Genomic DNA, 21267 nt, shown 5'->3' with positions numbered 1-21267 from the left:
AAAGTTTTTATTACTATTTTCTTAAAATAGTAATACCTTATTTTTCTTATAAGTAGTGTCTAATTATTGTAGAAAAATAAGAAAATTAGAAAGTGCAGATAAGCAAAAATAAAAAGAAAGATATATATACCCCACTCCAGAACTCTTGCCTGGAAAATTCCATGGACGGGGGAGCCTGGTAGGCTGCAATCCATGGGGTCTCGAACAGTCGGACACGACTGAGCGACTTCACTTTCACTTTTCACTTTCATGCATTGGAGAAGGAAATGGCAACCCACTCCAGTGTTCTTGCCTGGAGAATCCCCGAGACAGGGGAGCCTGGTGGGCTGCCGTCTATGGGGTCACACAGAGTCGGACACGACTGAAGTGACTTAGCAGCAGCAGCAGCAGCAGCATATATATATATATATATATATATGTAAGGGTATACCCGTAAACATAAACAGTGGTTGTGCTAGGTAATATAATATCATATATATATATAATATGTATGTATATGTATACACACACATATTTACACACATATACAATGTCTCATTACCCAGTACAGCCACTGCTAAGTTTAGGAGTATATCCTTCCAGACACTTTTCCACAAAAATATACATTTAAACATGTTTCATTGAAAATAGTATTATGCCACACATAATGTTTTATAACTTGCTTGTTTTTGCTAAGCACCAGTATACTTCTGTATCTAATGAAGTCCTCACCTAAGGACTTCATTTTTAATGACCACATATCATTCTATTATATAGATTTACCATAATTTATTTAATCTATCTCCTATTGTTAGATATTTTGGTGTGGTTTCTAATTTTTATTATTACAAATAATATAATGAACATATTGGTAAATCCTTGCTGCATACTTATCCAGTTATTTCCTTAACCTAAGTTCTAGAAGTCAAATTACTGGTTAAAGTTATCTACTTTTCTAAAAATGTAATGCCTATCTAGAGTTTCATCTTTAAATGGAAAAGAAAATAAGTTAAAATCAGAAGATAAAAATCATTCAAAAGCCTTAATGTCTCATAAAGACCTGAATTGCTAAAGTAAAATACATGGAAATATTTTAATTAGGCTCTGCTTGTTAAACCACTTACATACACACATACACACAGAGTTATGGGTTTAAGTGAGTCATTAAATCTACAGATTAGCAAGAGATAATTTTCTGAATAATAGGCAAAGCTATTATAATATTATCTTCTATTAATACTTATTTTAATACAAATTATTTTTAATAATTTAAAAATAATAAGAGCAATATTGATATATAATTCATATAACATAAAATTCACCCTTTTGAAATGTACAGTCAGGTGATTTATAAGTATAGTCACAGAGTTGTGCAATCATCACCACTATCTAATTTCAGAATCCTTTTATTACCTTAAATAAAATCTGTACACATTAACAGTCACTCCTCAGCCCCCTGCTTCCCAGCCTCCAGCAAACACTAATCTGCTTTCTGTTTCTATGCATTTGCCTCTTCTTGACATTTCACATAAATGGAATCATACAATATGTGGTCTTTGTGAATGGCTTATTTCACTTAGCATTGTTTTCAAGTTCCTTGATGTCAGCACTTCATTTCTTTCCACTGTTGAATAATATTCCACTGAATATACACGTTTTGTTTGTCCATTCTTAGGACAGATGCTATTCTTAGGATATTAATTAAAATTTTATCATCATACTTCAGATACGTCAATAGCTCCCCAAACTGATAAGGATGTCCATTAAAGGCCCGTCTTGATCTGGCACCTACTTAATTTGGGGAGTTGATGGGTTCTTTTCTCATACTCCCAACCCAACCAACCTGAACCCTTCCACAACCAACGCAGTCATAATAGAACTACTTGCAGCCTGCTTAATATAAAAGGCATGCAAAAAATAAATAAATAAAAATGCATTCACTTTTGTATATGCCATCCCTTCTATGTGGAATATCTTTCCTCTCCTTATCTGTGTGGACCCTTTAATTTTCATTTGTGATCAGTTGCCAGATAGCTCCTCTTTGTGAAAGCTCCAAACTTTAAGTTTAATATGGATTCAATATTTTAAATGTTTAAATCTATTATATTTCTATCATAATTAGAAACCCCGACAAACTAAGGATAAGCTGAATTCAGCTTTTTAAATAATTTATTATCCCTCTATCGTAACACTTGTCACACTGCTTTATATTCACTGGTTTTCTTAACTTTTCTTCTACTGTATAGTGCGCTCATTGAGGCCAAAAATTATATTCGGTGTACCTTTATAATACCAGCAATCAGGCCTCAGTTCAGTTCAGTTCATTCACTCAGTCTTGCCCAACTTTTAGAGACCTGATGGACTGCAGCACCCCAGGCTCCCTGCCCATCACCAACTCCCAGAGCTTACTCAAACTCATGTCCATCGAGTCAGTGATTCCATCCAACCGTCTCTTATTCTATCGTCCCCTTCTCCTCCAGCTTTCAATCTTTTCCAGCATCAGGATCTTTTCCAGAGAGTCAGTTCTTTGCATAGGGGGCCAAAATATGGAGTATCAACTTCAGCATCAGTCCTTCCAAAGAATATTCAGGACTGATCTCCTTTAGGATGGACTGGTTGGATACCCTTGCAGTCCAAGAGATTCTCAAGAGTCTTCTCCAACACCATAGTTCAAAAGCATCAATTTTTCAGTGCTCAGCTTTCTTTATGGTCCAACTCTCACATCCACATATGACTACTGGAAAAACCATAGCTTTGACTAGACGGATCTTTATTGGCAAAGTAATGTGTCTGCTTTTTAATATGTCTAGGTTGGTCATAGCTTTTCTTCCAAGGAACAGGCATCTTTTAATTTAATGGCTGCAATCCCATGGACAAAGGAGCCTGGTGGGCTGCAGTCCGTGGGGTCGCGAAGAGTCAGACAGGACTGAGCGACTTCACTTTCACTTTTTACTTTCATGCATTGGAGAAAGAAATGGCAATCCACTCCAGTGTTCTTGCCTGGAGAATCCCAGGGATGGGGGAGCCTGGTGGACTTCCGTCTCTGGGGTCACGCAGAGTCGGACACAACTGAAGCGACTTAGCAGCAGCAGCAGCAGTAGTCACCATCTGCAGTGATTTTGGAGTCCCCCAGAATAAAGTCTCTCACTGTTTCCATTGTTTCCCCATCTATTTGCTATTTAGTGATGGGACCAGATGCATGATCTTAGTTTTCTGAACGTTGAGTTTTAATCCAACTTTTTCACTCTCCTCTTTCACTTTCATCAAGAGGCTCCTTAGTTCTTTGCTTTCTGCCATAAGGATGGTGTCATCTGCATGTCTGAGGTTATTGATATTTCTCCCAGAAATCTTGATTCCAGCTTGTACTTCATCCAGCCTGGCATTTCTCACGATCTACTCAGCATATAAGTTAAATAAGCAGGGTGACAATATGCACCCTTCATGTGCTCCTTTCCTGATTTGGAACCAATCTGTTGTTCCATGTCCAGTTCTATCTGTTGCTTCTTGACATGTATACAGATTTCTCAGGAGGCAGGACAGGAGGTCTGGCATTCCCATCTCTGTAAGAATTTTCCACAGTTTGTTGTGAACCACACATTCAAAGGCTTTGGCATAGTCAATAAAGCAGAAGTAGCTGTTTTTCTAGAACTTTCATTCTTTTTCAATGATCCAGAGGATGTTGGCAATTTGATCTCTGGTTCCTCTGTCTTTTCTAAATCCAGCTTGAACATCTGGAAGTTCATAGTTCATGTACTGTTGAAGCCTGGCTTGGACAATTTTGAGCATTACTTTACTAACGTGTGAGATGAATGCACTTGTGTGGTAGTTTGAGCATTCTTTGGCATTGCCTTTCTTTGGGACTGGAATGAAAACTGACCTTTTCCAGTCCTGTGGCCACTGCTGAGTTTTCCAGATTTGCTGGTATATTGAGTGCAGCACTTTCACGGCATCATCTTTTAAGATTTGAAATAGCTCAACTGGAATTCCATCACCTCCACTAGCTTTGTTCATAGTGATACTTCCTAAAGCCCACTTGCTTCACATTCCAGGATGTCTGACTCTAGGTGAGTGATCACACCATCTTGGTTATCTGGGTCATGAAGATCTTTTTTGTATAGTTCTTCTGTGTATTCTTGACACCTCTTCTTAGTATCTTCTGCTTCTGTTAGGTCCATACCATTTCTGTCCTTTATTGTGCCCATCTTTGCATGAAACGTTCCCTTGGTATCTCTAATTTTCTTGAAGAGATCTCTAGTCTTTCCCATTCTATTGTTTTCCTCTATTTCTTTGCATTCATCACTGAGGAAGGCTTTCTTATCTCTCCTTGCTATTCTTTGGATCTGTGCATTCAAATGGGTATATCTTTCCTTTCCTCCTTTGCCTTTTGTGTCTTTTCTTTTCTCAGCTATTTGTAAGGCCTCCTCAGACACCATTTCACCTTTTCACATATCTTTTTCTTGGGGATGGTCTTGATCATTGCCTCCTGTACAATGTCATGAACTTCTGTCCATAGTTCTTCAGGCACTTTGTCTATAAGATCTAATCCCTTGAATCTATTTGTCACTTCCACTGTATAAACATAAGCGATTTTATTTATGTCATACCTGAATCGTCTAGTGGTTTTCCATACTTTCTTCAATTTGTATCTGAATTTTGCAATAAGGAGTTCATGATATGAGCCACAGTCAGCTCCGGGACTTTTTTTTCTTTTTTTTAGCTGACTGTATAGAGCGTCTCCATCTTTGGCTGTAAAGAATATAATCAGTCTGATTTCAGTGTCGACCATCTGGTGATGTCCGTGCGGAGTCTTCTCTTGTGTTGTTGGAAGAGGGTGTTTGCTATGACCAGTGCATTCTCTTGGGAGAACTCTATGAGCCTTTGCCCTGCTTCATTCTGTACACCAAGGCCAAATTTGCCAGTTACCCGAGGTGTTTCTTGACTTCCTACTTTTGCATTCCAGTCCCCTAAAATGAAAAAGATATCTCTTTGGGTGTTAGTTCTAGACGGTCTTGTAGTCTTCATAGAACCATTCAGTGTCAGTTTCTTCAGCATTCCTGGTTGGGGCATAGACTTGGATTACCATAATATTGAATGGTTTCCCTTGGAAATGAACAGAGATCACTCTGTCATTTTTGAGATTGTATCTAAGTACTGCATTTCAGACTTTTTTGTTGGCTATGATGGCTACTCCATTTCTTCTAAGGAATTCGTGCCCACAGTAGTAGATATAATGGTCATCTGAGTTAAATTCACCCATTCCAGTCCGTTTTAGTTCACTGATTCCTAAAATGTCCATGTTCAGTCTTGGCTATCTCCAGTTTGACCACTTCCAATTTACCTGATTCATGGACCTAACATTCCAAGTTCCTATGAAATATTGCTCTTTACAGCATCGGACTTTTCTTTCATCACCAGTCACATCCAAAACTGGGTGTTGTTTTTGCTTTGGCTCCACCTCTTCAGTCTTTCTGGAGTTAGGTCTCCAGAAAGCATATTGGGCACCTACCAACCTAGGGAGTTCATCTTTCAGTGTCGTATCATTTTGCCTTTTCATACTGTTCATGGGGTTCTCAAGGCAAGAATACTGAAGTGGTTTGCCATTCCCTTTTCCAGTGGACCATGTTTTTGTCAGAACTCTCCACCATGATCCATCCATTTTAGGTGGCCCTACACATCATGGCTCATAGTTTCATTGAGTTATACAAGGCTGTGGTCCATGTGATCAGGGCCTCGCATATGGTAAAATGCAATAAATGTTTGCTTTGTGTAAATGATAAATAAAATGATTTTTTCCCTTGACTGGATAAAGTCTGTCTAAATGTTTTAATTTTTTAAATTATGAGTATATGATAAAACATTTACAAAAAACTTGGAAAATACAGAGCAAAGTTACATATAGTTCTACTATATATTACAATAACTTTTAAAGTAAATTAATATTTTTAGTTGGAGTTTCAATATCAAACTCTCAAAAATTAATACAGTGAATAGACAGAAAAGCAGAAGGACACAGTACGCTTGAAAAGCACTATGAACCAATTTAACATAATTAAGATTTATACAATTTTCACACAACAGCAGGGGATAAATTTTATTCAAGTTCCTGTAGCTCATAAACCCAGAGACACTGGAACATATCCAGAGACATAAAACAAGGTGCAAAAATTTCATGGTATAAAGGTTTTGAAGTCATACAGTTGGTTCTCTTATCACTGGTAATTTGACTTTTTTTTAAACTAAATTAATTTAGGAATTTTGTAACTATGTAGCTGCACACTTTGTATTTAATATTTATGTAGGAATTTTCTTATGTTTAATTTGTTCATTTTACTTTAAAATTCTCAGTAACATATGAAGTAATATTCATTAAAATAAACCAGTATTATATGTAATTCTAGTAGGTTTTTAAAGTGTATATTGAATTTACAACCTGTCAAACAGGAGACATTTTCAATGAGGAACAACTTTAGACAACTTCAGAAGTTACACAAAAGATGATTTAGTACCATATACGAAATTATTTAAGGAAGAAATTAAGAATATGCCATGAATTTAACTTATAAATCATAAGTGCACTTTAAAAACAATATGAGCTTTTTATGCAAATAAAAATGTCATTTTCCTTAAATGACTTAGAGGTGTGTTGCTTAAAATAGCATAATAATCTTTGAACCTTATATGTGTAAACTGTTTTTAATGTTTTCAGTTTTCTATGTAAATGAAAAAAGTTTTTAAGTAGGTCTAGGTCTTGAAAATAGAATCCTAACCTCTGTTACTTCTGACTTATAGGGTATCTTTGTTACTAGGGTTCAACCTGATGGACCAGCCTCCAACCTGCTACAGCCTGGTGATAAAATCCTTCAGGTAAGACAGATACAAAACAATGCTTTCCAAGGCTAATATTGAAACAAATAAGTGACTTGAGTTAAATGATTGAAAACAAGTTTTTGTTACATTTCTTATTTGCCTTTACTGTTTTGGGGTTGAGAGACTGATCAGAAACCAATTCAGCCTGGTAGAGTCCTATATTCTCAGTACCTGGCACTTGGAAGTTGTTCTGCATATTTGTTAAAGGAATGGTGTTACTTTGGGAATGTAAGAAGAATTGATGTATACAAGAATCTGTGCATAGTTATCAAGTGTAAGTAAGAAGGATGAAGCACCCAAATACGGTACTGATATAACTTTAGATGAGGGAGAAGGGACTGGTTCATATTTAATTCCTCAACAATAATCTAGTTACTGTTTTAATAGTATTTATGGTTATTTCTCTCTACTTTCCCTGCTCGGATAGTTACCAAAGTGGAAAGACCCCACTCAACTCAGCAGTGATCCTCTACCTTCTATTTACTGAACTCTGTCAAAGAATTGCAGAAAAGTAAAAACTCTATATAGATAAATTGTCTTGGAATCGTATTCTCACAAATATTTTAAACTAACTAGCAAGATCATGAGAACCTAAGTTTTCAATAACGATAATTATCTGAAAAGACTGAATTACTCCAGTCTTTGGCAATGTCACAGTAGAAATACCACCCAAAAGGTCCATGTCAATTTCACGTTGACAGAAGACCAAACCAACCACTTTTCAAATGTGCTTGTACAGGGATGGCTATCAGAGTGCTGTTATAAAAATAGCAAACAGAAAGCAGCCTTACTATCCAGTTAATATGAAAAAGGTTAAGCAGCTTATGACAAGGCATTTCTTTAATGAATCACTGTATAGATTTTTAAGAGCCATCATTCAAACCAGATTTTTATTTATATATACAGAGAGGTTAGTGATATGTTGTTGAGTGGTAGAAGTTGATTACATAAGAGTGAATTATATGAACACTTTTGTATCCACCTGTTCATCTGTTGGTATCTATCTGTTCATCTGTTGGTATCTATATTGTGTGATTATACAACATGTACATTTTATATATAAAACTGTGTTATGTTATGCAAAAAAAAAAGACCAAATCGGTAGATGGTCTTTTGAGTTAAGACATTGAAACAAAAGAAACACATAAAAGCTAAATATTTTCTTTATTATTTAATTATCAAAGTTCTCTATTTTTTAATTGCATAGCTAGCCCTTTGATGTTAAGCATTTTATATCATTTCTATAGAACTCACATTCATCATATGTAAAATGAACTGTGGTTTATATGATAGTTGAGGTCCCCTAACTTAAAAATTCAACTGTTCAATAATTTTATCAATTTCCATGGAAAACAGCTATGAATAAACTCACAATGTAACTACCTAACATTTAGTACATGGTGCTATTTAACAAAGGAAATCACTAGTTCTTTTCCTCTACTGAATTTTGAACAAATTATTTCAAATGTCAGAGTCTGTAAAAAATGAATCCAGCTCATCGCAGATCCCTGACCTATTAGAATGCCAGGCTGGATAGAGAAGTATCCCATAGCATGAAACAAGTTTGGAGACTTTGCCTTCATCTGTGACAAAGGAGGGCAAAAGATTTTTCTCTCCAAACTGAGAAAAGATATATACTTAAATGGATATTAAAATATTCTATAGATAGAGAGATACAGATGTAGATATCCTACAGAATTAAGATGATATCTAGTTGCAGGTTGAGAATATGTTCCTGGCTGTGAAATTCTAGAACGGTTATATGTGGGGAAATGAGGATTTAGTAAACTGTGTTTCTAATCCTGAGAAGTATACAGCAACAGCAAAGTGCACAGAGAAATTAATTCTTAACACGAGAAGTAAAAAAGAATTAAAAGTGGAATCAAAGTCAGAAGAGCTGCCCCTGGGTTGTCTATTCTCTCCACAGAGGAGTCTCAAGGATGTAACTTTTATTTTTTCTGTAGAACTCATTTGTATCTAGTACAATAAAATCAAAGTCTATTTTCAGTAAAAGAAAAATGTACATAGACCTTCATCAAACAAATTGCTGTATTTACAGTTTCATTCATACTAGTTAAAAAGTACGAATGGCCAGTTATATTTTCTGAAGGAAATAAAAATGACTAATTCTAAACTGGAATCATTGCCAACATCAGATGTTAAGAGAGAAAATTATATTTTTATCTCTTAATGATACAGTAGCTCTTAGTTTAAAGAACACTGGGATAAAAATGAACTTATAACATTGAGTAATCTGTCGCTTCAAGATCATTAGAATATATCCTCACTGGAGCAAATTTATTTATAAATCTTAATGAAAGCATACAACCTGGAAAATCAAGGTAAAAAAATAAAATCAATGAATGAGCTCCTCTTTAATGTGAAGGCAGTTTGGGGCTTGATCTAAATCAGTAGCAAGTAGAAAAAGATATATAAAATGGCAAGAGATGTACCTTTCCCAAACCTCCCCCAAGCCCAGAATTTATTTAAGAGCTCTCTCTTTCTTCTTCTGTAACTCTTTTTACCCACAACTCTCTTCTTATTCTGCTGTTGTATTATGAGTGTGTTATTTGAGTTACATGAAAATGTGTGCATTAAGAAATGATGTTAATTAAAACATATTCACATGATTATTCTGTCATTTACTATTCATTTTCCTAGAATAGATACTGTAACTCATGAGCTTATTCAAATTATTGACTAAAGTTTAGTAAGTCATTTTGCTTTAAGATAGTGTAGCATGAGGAAAGAGCACTCTGCCAGGGGACCTGACCCCTCACAGCTTCATCTTATGTAAAGTCAAATCATAAAAGAGTGAGAGAGAAAAAGGGAAAGTGCATGGACCATAAAAAATGTTATTCAGTTGAACCATGTGAACTTGCCAATATTTGACCATTTTTGAAGTGGCAGTTTTGTTGGTTTAAAATCATAGTTTCTTTTTTCTAATATTCTTTCCAGTTAAAAAAGTCAACCTAATTATACATTTTACAATTTAAAATATATTTAAATATAGAAAATCCACTAATTATAGTTACTCTGTTCAAAAGATGAATAGGCTGCAAAAAAAAAAAAAAGTATTGTACTTTGATAACATGACTCACAGTTGTAGGCCACTTGTAAGTATATTGTATCCTGGTCTATCACAGTAGTCAGTTCTATCCTCTTCATTCACTTGCCCTCTCACTTTCCCAGGACAAGAGCCTAACTTCATCAGGAGCAGAGAAATTAAACGATTTATAATTAGTTTATGATATCCAGTTCTACTTTTCCAAAATTTTAATAGCTTAGAACTTTATAATTCAATGTATACTCCTGGTCTATGGCTATCTCTCAGAGATACCAGTATAGAATAATCAAAGAGATGATAATTCAAACAAACCAGATATATCCCTTTTTTTCTAATCTTGAAACACCTTGTCCCTACAATTCATACAGACAAGTTGAGAAACCACTCTCAACAAATATATCTGTCAAGTTTCACTAGTCATTGGTAAGCTATTGGGTCAGAGCATATGATATCTTGATGAAGCAGGAGTTATTCCAGATTTAATAGACAGGAGAAAAGAGGATGAGTAGAAGGAAGAATAAAAGTGAGAGTGAAAATGTTAGTCTCTCAGTCATGTCCAGCTCTTTGCAACCCTGTGGACTGTAGCCCACCAGGCTCCTCTGTCTATGGAATTCTCCAGGCAAGAATACTGGAGTGGGTTGCCATTTCCTTCTCCAGGGAAAGAATACCCATGGGCTAGACTGGCATCTGTCTTCAGGAGCAGAGGTGAGGGCCTTATGACGGACGGGTGAGTGTGGAGTACAATGAGAGAGGAAAGAGATCCCAAGCACAAAGAAAGTAAAACCCTCTAACTTTATAGTTTCTCACTGAGTTGGAGAATTCAAACATAGACATGGCTTGGTGTGGGACTGGGGGTTAGGATAGGATGATGAGTTACAGCTTTCATGGTTCAGAATGGAAAAAGAAAGTTTAGATTTCCCAAAAGTCTAAATGGAATAAATGTCCATGAATGCCTGGGTCAGCTGTATACAGATATACAGTGCTATATCTATATACAATCACTGAATCAAACGTTCCTTGTCTGAGGGGAAGTTTGATACCTCTTTTAATGACCAGTAGCTGTAGTTAGCTGCTAATAGTATTATCTTACTCAAAGTTTACTTATTCAACAACCTCAAACAAAGTTCTTTTGAGACGCCATATTATTGTCACGAATTCCACACACTGAATCTCATGACTTTAACTCATAAGAGAGACTTATTTCTTACTTGGAGTCTTTGGTCTAGTTTTCCAGACCTTCAAGGGGAAAGCCTCTGGATCCAGGCACATTGTAGGAAGCAAGAAGTCATGTACACCCGTGGTGGATTCATGTCAATGTATGGCAAAACCAATACAGTATTGTAAAGTAAAATAAAGTAAAAATAAAAATTTAAAATAATAATAATAATAAAAGAAAGAAAATTCAAAAAGTACTATTCAATTTAGAATACTCTTTCCCAATGGAATCTTTTAAAATGTTTTTTTTTAAAGAGTTTCCTTACTCAAATAAGTTTCAGAGCCACTTCAGAGTCTATCCTTTGTTTCAGAATTTCACAATGTTCTAAGCATATTAAGAACCTGAAAAATCTTACATTTCTCAACATACTTAACCATATAACCGTTTTGACCAGCAACATCAATTAGCTATTTCCACAAAATATACTTAGGGAAATGTCTTTCATGGAAGCAACTAATTGGCTTTATTCCAAAGTGTTCACATTCATAATTATTATCATGAGTCACTAAGAATGGGTTAGAGTATGTTTATTTCTCTGAATTCTTTACAATTTCTTCCCCAAAAAAGGCCACAAAAAGTAAAGAGGAGACATCTTTGTTATGGTTAAAATGAAAGTCAGTCAGTCAGTTCAGTCACTCAGTCGTGTCCAACTCTTTGCAACCACGTGGACTGCAGCACCCCAGGCCTCCCTGTCCATCACTAACTCCCAGAATTTACTCAAACTCATATCCATTGAATCAATGATGCTATCCAACCATCTCATCCTCTGTCATCCCCTTCTCCTCTCACCTTCAGTCTTTCCCAGCATCAGGGTCTTTTCCAATGAATCAGTTCTTCACATCAGATGGCCAAAGGATTGGAGTTTCAGCTTCAGCATCAGTTCTTCCAATGAATATTCAGGACTGATTTCCTTTAAGATTAACTGGTTGGATCTCTTTGCAGTCTAAGGGACTCTCAAGAGTCTTCTCCAACACCACAGTTCAAAGGTATCAATTCTTCAGCGCTCGGCTTTCTTTATAGTCCAACTCTCACATCCATACATGACTACTGGAAAAACCATAGCTTTGACTAGACACACCTTTATTGGCAAAGTAATGTCTCTGCTCTTTAATATGCTGTTTAGGTTGGTCATAATTTTTCTTCCAAGGAGTAAGCATCTTTTAATTTCATGGCTGCAGTCACCATCTGCATGAAGTATAAGACCCTTAAAGAAATAAAATATTTGAAAATTTCACTAAAGCATTTCCCAACAAGGCTAAATGTGTTAACATTTTCTATAGTTGATCTCTTTTGGCGGGTGAAAATCAAACCATCAGAGAGGACTGGGGAAAGGTGGGCAGGGGTGTAGGTGGTGAGTGGGTTCAGTATTATGTAATGCTTAGTCTTCAGAGAATGATGAAATACATTTGAAACATTTTTTATAATACTGTTTGGTTAGAAGACAACCAAAAATAATTTTTTAAGTGTGGATGGTTTTATATGCCAGAATTTCACTGCATATCTTTATCCATTTGCTTTGTTCATAATCTATATAGTTCAGCACAGATAACTAATTAGAGATTGAGTAAATACTTTTTGCAAATCAAAAAAAAATGTACTAAGTAAAACACAAAAAACAATGAAGACAAATTAAGTTCATTAAGCTGGCTCTAACTTCCATAAATTGAATAAAGTAAAAGTAGTATTAAGTGGGTACCCATAGTATGTCATTTATAGCACACAACCACCCTGCAAGGTATCTATTGTTGACAGAGGCTAAATCATTTATTTGAGCTTCTTCCATTATACCATGCTGATTCTACTGAAGCAAATTTTACTGATAGCAACCTGTTCATCACATTTTCTACTTATTGATTTGGAAAATATGCATTCAGTGTCGATGATGTACAAAATATTGTGCCAAGCAATGTAAACAATGTAATAGGGATTTGTAACTAAGTTTCTGCCCAGGAAGTAGACACGTCGGAAATTACCTAGAACAGATAATGGAGGAAGAGAGACAGGGAAAAGCTGACTTCAAATATGTAATGAAATCCATTCCCAGTATGTCTTCTTTTAACAGCAAGCTCTCTACAAAATCAGAAACCAACCTGGCTACAAATATTGCCTGAAACTAAGAGACTGATTTTGCAGTTCCTTTTGTGGTAAGGTAAAAGACATAAAGTGTAGGTTATTGGGAAACTGCTTTCAAACAACATAGGGAATTCATTTGAATTCAAAGGGAATTCATTAGAAATATTCATTCAACATATTTGATAAGAAGAAAACAGGCATTCTAAAATCAAAGCAGATAAATAAGTAAATATCTTCAGGATTACTATGTATTGTAAGTTTCATGCCAGAATTTCTATACAAATAATAGACAAAGTCTTCAGTTTAGTGTTTTCTATTTTGCCTTGCCTTTTTTTGAGCCTGAACTCATGAAACATGCAAGTTGCAGTACATGAGTAAGTTTAAGACAGAAGAGAAATTTTTATTTATGTTTTAGTCTATCAAGATTTTTTAATACTCTAATTTAATACTATAATAAAAGCCACTGAGACATCAAACTTTCTCACATTTAAAAAGTGCAGTATAAAATTTTCATTGGAACTGTCTAAGAATTAAAGGTCTGCAGTTCAGATTTTTGATAGAAAGGAAAATGTTTCAAATGACTTGGCACACAGTCAATGTAGTATTGATTATACAGTATCCTCAGCCCTAAATATATCCTTATATTTAATGAGATTAAAATTCTGCAATGGGAAATAATTCCAGGTAATGTGAAACATAATTGTAATTACCTAAGATACACACTGTTTTCTCTCTTAACGTCTCGCTCTCAAGTTTAGGCAACATGAAGTCCAATGACTCAAATAAGATTGCCATATATTTTCATTTTCTTTCATCCTAAGAGTTATACACATTCAAAGTACACTATATTAATTTAAAGAATCCGCCTGCAATGTGGGAGACTTGGGTTTGATCTCTGGGTTGGGAAGATACCCTGGAGGAAGACATGGCAACCCACTCCAGTATTCTTGCCTGGAGAATCCCCCTGGACAGAGTTGCCTGGCAGGCTACAGTCCATGGGGTCACAAAGAGTCAGACACGACTGAATGACTAAGAACAGCAGTAATGTATATCTAATGCATAAGATATATGTGTACTGGCATTTTAAATGTTTGTTCCTTGAAGGGGAGTTTAAATCAATTTGAAATCATATAACAAATCTCTAATCCCATTTCTCCTTTGGATTCTAAGAGTCATGCTGTCCTTCTTATTGGATAATCCCACCAATTTTGTGGCCAAACCTTCTCAGAAACTCGTTTTTAAATATAAAGCTTTGAATAATAAGAATACAGTGAAATTCTTGGAGAATTACAACACCCTCTGGAAAATGTCTATGGCATAAACATCCATAATTTAGCCGCTTAACAAAACATTTACCAGAAGGAAATCAAAGATAAATTCAGAAAGGAACAAGAGGATGAAATCCAGAAACTGAGTATGTTTTACAGTAAATTGATAAGCTGTAATTGCAAAGCTCTACTTTTTGTTAGAATTGCAAATATTATGTTCATTAACCCTCCATCTTTTCATGTCTAAGTCATGCAAAGGAGCAATTTAAAAACATTTTGTGGCACAGATGTTAACTGGAATTAAAATAAGGAAGGATACCTTCTGGAAATAATGTTGCTATAGTAAAATAATCCTTTATGCTTCAAATCAGTTAAAGTCAGAAATCAATGAATTATGTACTCTTGAAGCATAAAATTTTTTGAGTATCTTTTCTTTTGTAAATTGTTTTCTTTTTAACTTCATTTTTACTTAATAAACCATGCAGTTAAGTTGCAATTTCCTCAAAATTGGACATATTTTATTATAAGCCATGATATTGTGTATTTATATAAAACATATATGTAGCCAAATTTGACAACATATTTTAAAGCTTCATTAATTTATTAATAGGATTTGTTCTTCAAATTGTCTTTTGTATTTATATTATATATATTCAAAATATCAAATGCATAAATGTAGATTATATGCATTTACATTTCAAAGCATTATCAGATTTATACTCTGCAATTAAATGGAATAGTATCCTCCTTTATTTCCTCAGCTCTTCTTCTAATCACACACATGAAGCAGCCACAAGACTTTTCTAACTGGAATACTGTGATTCTTCGAAACTTCATGTGGATTGGGAAAGTCCCACATACATGTAGTAACATTACTGTCTGATTCTCTGTCTGAACCATCCAAGATGTAAGCCAGATAGCCATAATCACTTTAACAAACACAATTTTTTTTAGCTCTTCTAACAGTGGAAGAAGAAAGTTCTCTACAACTAAGATTTTTATCTTTTCCTTCCATTCAAACCCCTCTGTTCTTGCCTCTCCTGGCATCATGCCTACCGTAATGTTCCTTATCAAGAAATAGCTCAATTAATCTTAAAAAGTGAATTCACTGAATGAGTCTGTGACACTTAATGAACCTAAAAACATTTGTTTCAACCTCACAACACCCAGTGAAATGAATTGTGTCAAGATACAGAGTCATGACATAAATTCCCATCTAGACACTAGCTGTGTGAGCTTGGATATTTCATATAATTTCATTGATCTTCACAATTCTCATCTAAAAAATTGCTAAGGAAAAAACCAAAACAAAATAAAAGTTAAAAATTGCTAAAATTAACTAAAATAGTTCCTTCCTCTGACATTTTGCCCTTTTGTTCTTGTTACTATTCTTGTTACTTAATGAAAATTGTATTTCTGAAATTGAAAAAAGTACTAGTGAAGTAATATTAATAGTAGTAGCTAACATTTATTGATTGTTTATAGTGTGGCAGGCCTTGTCCCTAAGCAGTTGACATATGTTAACTCATTTAATCTTTAATAAACTTTCTAAAATAGTTTGCTTTCTGATCTTTCAGAATCCTTTTGGTAATTTGAACCCATTCCCAGGAAGTCTCTAGGTGTGGTCTTTTAAATAGGCCCCTTGAGATTCACCAAAGTTCTGGCTTAGAGCCAAAACATTTCTGGGGACTAGAATTACAGGTAGAGTCCTACTGTTTGACTCAATGATCTAATTTATCAACTTGCTTATTTCCTTCTGGGAAATCAGTTCTTTGTGTTTCCAACTATATGACTATGATTTATATAGTTACAAAGCATGTACTTTGAACTTACAAAGCATGAAAACTAAAAGCTGATGCTTTAAAGCAGTATTAAAGCTAAATTTATACAAGGGGTTTCCCTAGCCTTGAATCAGAACCTGGATGGTGGGTCTGAACATCTTGAAGCCTGATTTATTGGAAACGGACCCAGATTTCACACCAGAGTTCATCTAGCTACATTTTATTCCCTGCTGTTTCCTCTGTGAGGCAGAAAACTGAAGCCATTACAAAGGACTTGATCACCTTGGATTTCCTGCTGCCTAGCTTGATCCCCATCAGGACAACCCTTTCCAGTTCTCCTCCTGCCAGTTTTCCTGTCCCCTCCACTCGATGCACCCGTATCTTCTTCCTTTAGTTCAGCCACCAAGCCCGAGTCAGCTTTCTGTCATGCTCTGGCAGAAAAGACTGGGCCCTCTTTCACTTGTCCCTCCCTCACTTCAGACAGATTTACCTAGATGCCCAGGTCCATGGGGTCGCAAAGAGTCGAACATGACTTAGCAACAGAGCAAGAACAAGGTCAACAGCAAATGCCGTCTTTCAGTTCTGCTCCTCGAATTCAAAGCTACGACCAATCCTGCTCCCCTCCCTAGATTTTCCTTCTTTCACAATGCTCCCTTTTAAACTTATTTTCTGATAATTCTCTCAGCAAGAAATAATAAGAAGGAATATTAAAGTATCAGATGATTCAGCCCTAGGTTAGCTGCGTAACCCTAACCTAATGCCTGTTGCTAAAGGACCACTCTGACCTCCTTCCTGAACTCCAGTCTTTTATTTCTAAATGTATGATCAACATTTCCTTGCACGTGTCGCCGGTACCACAAACTCTGTTGTTTTCCTGACTAAGCCTGCTGCTTCTCCAAGATTTCCATCTTCTGTTAACGGCATCATACTTTGATTTTTCATTTATTTCTTATGCCCTTATCCAATCAGATGCCTAAAAGTTTTCTCCTTTTTAATGTTCCCTTTCAGGTCTCACCGCCCTAGCAGATGGTCTCACTTAGTCTTTCTACTTTTGAGATGGTTCACATGTAACTGCAACAACAACAATTAAGCCAGAGTTAAAAGTTAAAACTATAAGAATGAGAGATTCAGCATTTCTTTAGATTCTAATTTAGGACAAAGTGTTATTCTTACAAGTACTCAAGTTAGATTAAACTTGTTAGGAATCTGAATGAGAATTATAGCTTTGAAATCATGATGTACTAGGCATCACCACAGTTTCCCTTGACTTCCACATTCCTTCCTTGCCAAAGCCACTTCTCTTACTTGAGATTCTGCATAAATTGAAAATAAAGAAGTGGAAAATTGGTGTAAAAAAATTACAGTAGGAAATAAGATAGCAACTATTTTAAGGATAAAATGTTGATTAATGTATCATGATCAATGAAATAGTAGTTCAAATCATTGGGAGCAATTGTAATGTTACTATTTCAGTAAAGTATTGCAAGAAATAATAAGAAGGAATATTATAGTATCAGATGATTCAGCCCTAGTTTAGCTGTTTGACCTCAGGCATGTTGCTTAACCTCGCTGAGGTGTAACTCTTTCATTTATAAAAATAATAAAACTAGCCTAGATCACCCAGAAATTAATTCATCTCTGAATGGGATTGAGAACCACTGATAGAAATAATGAATATATTTGCTTTTAACAATGAGGGAATTAGAAATTATCTTTTTAATATTAAAATTTTAAATTAACTTTTCAGTGAGTCAAAATAAGATTTAACTATACCATATGTTTTGTTTTACACAAGTGAAACATTTGACAGTGTTGGTGGGTTTATCAGTTCAGTTCAGTTACTCAGTCGTGTCTGACTCTTTGCAACCCCATGGACTGCAGCACGCAAGGCTTCCCTGTCCATCACAACTCCCGGAGCTTGCTCAAACTCATGTCCATCATGTCAGTGATGTCATCCAACCTTCTCATCCTCTGTCATCCCCTTCTCCTCTCGCCTTCAGTCTTTCCCAGCATCAGGGTCTTTTCCAGTGAGTCAATTCTTTACATCAGGTAGCCAAAGGATTGGAGTTTCAGCTTTAGCATCAGTCCTTCCAATGAATATTCAGGACTGATTTCCTTTAAGATTAACTGGTTGGATCTCTTTGCAGTCCAAGGGACTCTCAAGAGTCTTCTCCAACACCACAGTTCAAAAGCATCAGTTCTTCGGTGCTCAGCTTTCTTTATATGACAAAAAGGCAATGGTCCTGTGAACACTTCTAAATCACATCAACAGAGTTCCTGCAAAAACAAAATAAATCAGACCAAGAACAAAATAACTATCATATTTCAAGTGTATCTGTGTGGTACTTACTGGTGTTTCTCTGTGATTTGCATAGTGGCTATAAGATCATGACATTTGGTCCCATCACTTCATGGGAAATAGATGGGGAAACAGTGGAAACAGTGTCAGACTTTATTTTGGGGGGCTCTAAAATCACTGTAGATGGTGATTGCAGCCATGAAATTAAAAGACGCTTACTCCTTGGAAGGAAAGTTATGATCAACCTAGATAGCATATTGAAAAGCAAAGATATTACCTTGCCAACAAAGGTACATCTAGTCAAGGCTATGGTTTTTCCAGTGGTCATGCATGGATGTGAGAATTGGACTATAAAGAAAGATGAGCACTGAAGAATTGATCTTTAGAACTGTGGTGTTGGAGAAGACTCTTGAGAGTCCCTTGGACTGCAAGAAGATCCAACCAGTCCATTCTAAAGGAGATCAGTCCTGGGTGTTCTTTGGAAGGACAGATCCTGAAGCTGAAACTCTAATACTTTGGCCACCTCATGCCAAGAGTTGACTCATTGGAAAAGACCCTGATGCTGGGAGGGATTGGAGGCAGGAGGAGAAGGGGATGACAGAGGATGAGATGGCTGGATGGCATCACCGACTCGATGGACATGAGTTTGGGTGAACTCCAGGAGTTGGTGATGGACAGGCAGGCCTGGCGTGCTGTGATTCATGGGGCCACAAAGAGTCGGACATGACTGAGTGACTGAACCGAACTGAACTGAACTAGCATTATACTAAGACAATCCAAAGTAGGATATACTAGATAATTGATAAGTATTTGTTGAATTAATAAATTAAGTTGAAGCTGGGTGAAATTAATTAGTTGTTTCCATAGTTGCAATTCTGGTGTGAATTTTAAAAACATATGACTATTGGTTGCTCATACTCTCTTAAATCTTATTATTAGAGACAAGAACAATGTGATAAACAAGTATCTTGCATTGATGACCCTGTTTTATTTGTGTGTTTACAGGCCAATGGACATAGTTTTGTACATATGGAACACGAAAAAGCTGTATTACTACTGAAGAGTTTCCAGAACACAGTAGACCTAGTTATTCAACGTGAGCTTACTGTCTAAATATTTTTTATAAATAGTGAAGATACGTCTAGCCAGACCTAATGTTCAAATAAATTTATACATAGAAACAAATTTTGCCAATTGCTGGACCAATGGCAAACATTAGTGCCAAATGTATAATACTATAATGTTAGCACTGATCATCCTTAAAAATGTTAACTATATAAATATGATGTTCATGTGGTTATGTATTAGTTTTAATTGTCAGCCTCTGGCTGTGCATTGGTGCAGTTTTGGTTTTGATTTTTTTTTTAATTGAATAAGTTTCTTCTCAAAGTGGATTTCATATAATTTTGGAGCACGGAAGCACACACAAGCTCTTTATGAATTCTGCTCTCCATCAGAAACACTGCCTCAAAATTGTATATGCCTTTATATAGAAAATGCAAATATAAAGAATTGTAATTCCCATAAAATATTTCTAGCACAAAGTATATGTTGGCATATAAACAAAAAGAATATAGAGAAAAAAACAATATTTTCATAAATTAAACATCTCGGATTGAGAAAGAAAATATATCTTAAAATAAGACTTTACTATATTGAATCTTTTTCAATAAAAATTACAAGATAATGCCTTATGAAAGTAACTGTACATATGGTATAAAGTGTTTATATTTGGTTCCATATTCATTTGCTAAATTCTCATAACACAGAGTGAAATATTTCATCAGTTAGCCATTTACCTCTAGGACCTGAATAAAAGATAGAACAACCTAATTTGTTCAATGCCTTTAGCTAATTAAAATACAGACAGAGTTAAGAAACAGACTAAAGGTCATTGTAGATAAATCTTTTCACCACAAATGTAAGCAGTGAATGATGGGTGGCAGCAAGGTGTTGCTTTATTTCTTTCAAGTTTATGTTGATTATAAACTGTAGCCCTGTGATTTCTTTACTTGTAAATGTGGAATTTATTTGTGTGTTGCTTTATCCAATTTGCTACTTTTAAATCATTTTAAATGAGTTTGGGGTATTGATAAAATTTATCATTAAGAAAGACTATTGTTAGAAAGTTATGGGGGTGATAAAATAAACTTTGCTATTTAAATATGAAACTTCAAATATAATTTCTCAGAGCCATGGTCTATCTGGTATTACTAATTTCCATGCCTGCCTTGGAGGGCAAAGTAGAGAAAATATCTTTTTTCCCCCCAAAGTTGCAAAATACATATAATCTTAAATTCTGTCTCACTGAAGAGAAAGATGAGCATCATTAATATATAATTAGTTATTTTTACATTGGAACTGTTTTCCTTTACAAATGATCAAAATCCATTTTATAACCCTTTAAAAATGTTTCTTTTATATATTAGTCATTCATTTGATTAAAATATTAATTTCACATTCCAGAATAATTTCCCAGAGTTGATTATATGCATTCTCTCACATTTTGACATAGCTCTCTTTTTCTAAATATATATAATGAATTTACTTTACACGCCAGTGTTCCAAGTATTTTGTTACGATTTTCACAACAGTATCATATATTGATGTCACCAAAGCTCTGAGAGTAATATTTGTAAGTTAACTGTTTTATGGGGACATTGAAAATATTGTATTTTTGTAGGGTCTATTAAAATGAGTGTCACTTATTAGAAGTA

At 35.2% G+C, this 21267-nt stretch overlaps 1 protein-coding gene across 2 annotated transcripts in view; it reads left to right on the top strand.

The window, feature by feature from the left end:
* LRRC7 (leucine rich repeat containing 7) overlaps positions 1-19663 on the top strand; it is a 496743-nt gene extending 477080 nt beyond the window's left edge. For both annotated transcript variants that reach the window (XM_068963774.1, XM_068963773.1), the window contains 2 exons: positions 6769-6843; positions 19556-19663. In XM_068963774.1, the coding sequence (XP_068819875.1) occupies positions 6769-6843; positions 19556-19663 (183 nt within the window). The remainder of the gene's footprint in view (positions 1-6768; positions 6844-19555) is intronic.
* Positions 19664-21267: the final 1604 nt, after the last annotated feature.

Source organism: Capricornis sumatraensis, chromosome 2, assembly GCF_032405125.1.
Source record: "Capricornis sumatraensis isolate serow.1 chromosome 2, serow.2, whole genome shotgun sequence".
Taxonomy (NCBI): domain Eukaryota; kingdom Metazoa; phylum Chordata; class Mammalia; order Artiodactyla; family Bovidae; genus Capricornis; species Capricornis sumatraensis.
This window is presented reverse-complemented; position numbering and strand designations above follow the sequence as displayed.